At 48.6% G+C, this 2,927-nt stretch overlaps 1 protein-coding gene across 1 annotated transcript; it reads right to left on the bottom strand.

Moving 5' to 3' along the window:
• Positions 1 to 809: 809 nt before the first annotated feature.
• On the bottom strand, positions 810 to 2,426 carry TUSC1 (tumor suppressor candidate 1). Its single transcript, XM_090274055.1, has one exon. It carries the CDS (start codon positions 2,123 to 2,125, stop codon positions 1,484 to 1,486), a length of 642 nt encoding a protein of 213 aa, XP_090130181.1. The 5' UTR covers positions 2,126 to 2,426; the 3' UTR covers positions 810 to 1,483.
• Between the last annotated feature and the right edge of the window lie 501 nt (positions 2,427 to 2,927).

Genomic DNA, 2,927 nt, shown 5'->3' with positions numbered 1-2,927 from the left:
TAATTTGGTATTAGTTTCATGATCATGAATTTGCAAACCTTAATCTAAGATTATTTAAACAAAAAAACATTTTCAAGTAATCTTTAATATTTATGATGTTCAGGAATTTTAGTGAGGAGAATGTGTTCTATAACCTACATAAGTTCCCATTTTATATAGCTTTGACTTATATCTTAACTCCATTTAAAAAAAGACTTAAAAGTATATTTTTGTGAGTAGTAGCCATGCAAAAAAAAGTTGATTTAAAAAAATTGGCAATTCTCCTGACACATTTTTGTTGCTCATTTCTACAATTTATATACCCTCTTTTCATTATACAACAAATTTGAAATTATGAAAAAAAGTTAAACAGGTATGATGCTCTGAAGGTTTAGTTTATTTTAAATAATATCCCAGATTAAACTATTCTAAAACCAGTATTACCCATTTTTTAAACCGTAAGTAAAAGTGTTACTCATTAAAAAATTGTACTGAAATGATTTTAGAATATTTGCTGTTAGAATTAATGACTTTTTGCCATTGAAATCACAGTTGAGACTTAAATCGTCTTTAAAATTGTTAAGTAGTCAAAATTAGAAGTAGCTGCGATACTCTAATTCTAATGTCGTCTAAAATGTAATAAAAATGAAGTGTTTAGACTATCTTAGTTTTTCTTTTAAATGCTCACTGTTATATACGGCGAAAAGAAAGTTAGCTTGCAAAGGATAACCAAAGTTAGATATTAAAATATATAAAATATTTCTTAAACATATGTAAACATTTAACAAACTTTAGTCGTGGAATTTATTTATTTTTTTTTTTAGGTTCTTTTTAATGCACCAGATTTATTTACCAGTTCAAAGGATCACTTATAGGTAGAACTTTAAAAATTCTTGGGGGTAAACAAATCAATATATATTAGATGTATAAGAACTAGAGCCAGGGACAGACTTGAGTTCCTAAATTATAAATAGTACCTTTTAATAAAAGGGTGGTACTTTATAAGAAATCCAAGTAATATCAATTTATAAAAACAATACTTAGAATGTTGGCCACATAAGAGATAATGGCTGGAGGCTTTGGGGAACTGAAGAATGAACAACAAAACACAACCAACTCAAAATGCATTATTCCTCCCGCAAAGAACCAAAATAGAGTGAAAAAATTCTAACAGTTCCTCGTGACAACCACAAAAGTTCAGACATTATGACATGTTGTCTGACACACATTTCTTGCTGTTTTAAGACAAGCCTTTCCGTCATTAGGCCTCTCTCCACAAACACCAGCAGAGTTAAGAGGGTGATGCTCTGCACTCATGGGGGCTCCAGAAGGCAGCATCTCTCTCAGCCTCCGGGAAAAAGAGACTGGCGGACCAGCACAGCAACACAGCAGGCCAGTTTCCGGGGCGGAGCGCCGCCCAGGGAGGGCGCTAGATAGGGGCAGTTGGGAACCTAGGGGGCGTGGCTCGCGTGAGGCCCCGCCCCTCCCCGGCTGTGGCCTCCAGCTACGGCCAGGGCTCGGGGGGCTCCAGATCCGGTGCTTGGAGGCCGGGCTCAGGTTCACGAAGAGTCGGCTCCTCCTGGTCTCCACTCGGGCGTGGCCCCCTCTGTTCCAGGTGCAGTTGCAGCAGGGCCCGGCGGTACATAGCCTCCAGTTTTTCGAGGCGGGCCCTCAGGGCCCTGGGGCTGCCCGGCTCGGTGTCGGAGCCGCCGCCTCTCGCCCTCGGGTTCGTGCCGGCCCCCTCGGAGCCTGGGGTCGCTGTCGCCGCCTCAGCGTGCGCTCCGTCGCCGCCCTCGCCGGGGAACCGCAAGGTCTGACGGAAGAGGCTGCGGTTTTCGCGCTTCAGCCGCCGGTTCTCAAGCCGCAGCCGGGCGTTCTCCTCGCGCAGCCGCGCGTTCTGCCGGTCCCGCTCGTCTCGCTCGCGGAGGGCCTCCAGGTGGCTCGCCGCCAGATCGGCGAACCGCTCCTCCAGCTGCTGCCGGGCGCCGCCCGCACGGCCTCGCCAGCCCACGCCGCAGCCACAGTCGCCGCCGCTGCTGCCACCTCCACGAGCCCGGCCTGAGCGGCCCTGCTCGCGGCTGGCCCCGCCGCTGCCCCCACTGCCACAGCTCCCGTGCCTGGTGGCGCCACCACGCATGCGCCACATCGGTTCCGTCCCAACCGCGCTGGGGTCCCAGCGCCGAGGGGCCACGCGCTCAGACGCGGGCGAGTTCCTAACCGGCAGGGCCCTGGAAACAGCGGAGGAGGCGGCGAGGTGACGGGCGGCGGCTGCTGGCTTGGGGCCACAGGAGGCCGGGAATTTGCCCGATCTGAGGCGTGTCTTGTCTCCTGTGGTGGAGCTGCCCCGTGGGCCTGAGATCTCCGGGGCACCCAGCTCACACACAATGCCCCCGGGGAGCTCTTTGCCGCTCAGGCTCCGGCAGCGCGGGAAAAGCGTGTATCCTCAGCTGGGCTCTGCCCGGGCGCTTCCGTGCAGGCCTGTGCACTCAGGAACCAACCGGCCTCGCCCGGCTCTCCCTGGAGCAAACACCAGTGGTTACCCTGCTTTTTCCATGGCATTCTCAAAGCAAGTGATAATAGAGTAAGTTCGGGACAGAGATGTGGGGCAAGTTGAAAGCTCTTAACTATTTCATTGGAACTTAGGAGTTTAACCCAACACTAGGCTTCATAAAACATTCATCAGAATTGAGCTGAGCACCTGTCATGAGGCCCTCAAGTGGGAACAGGTAGCTCTCACAAGGACAGCGGCAATTCCCAATTTGTGAACAGCCCGGACTCCACTTGCAAATTGTTTGTAACTCCACAATACCTAGGAAACTGAAAATGTATCCCAGTCATTGAAGAAACTTGGAATTATTCAGTAAGCTCCAAAATGGGGACATGTGGATTCAACTCCTTGAATGAATCACATTTCTTGTTTTTAAGGATTTCAACTTAGGAAACAACTG

The sequence above is a fragment of the Furipterus horrens genome, unplaced genomic scaffold, assembly GCF_987537825.1.
Source record: "Furipterus horrens unplaced genomic scaffold, mFurHor1.1.pri manual_scaffold_4, whole genome shotgun sequence".
In the NCBI taxonomy this organism is placed as follows: Eukaryota; Metazoa; Chordata; class Mammalia; order Chiroptera; family Furipteridae; genus Furipterus; species Furipterus horrens.
This window is presented reverse-complemented; position numbering and strand designations above follow the sequence as displayed.

Excerpts from the sequence above, each read along its gene's own strand:
- TUSC1 (XM_090274055.1), bottom strand. The coding sequence starts at position 2,125 with ATGTGGCGCATGCGTGGTGGCGCCACCAGGCACGGGAGCTGTGGCAGT.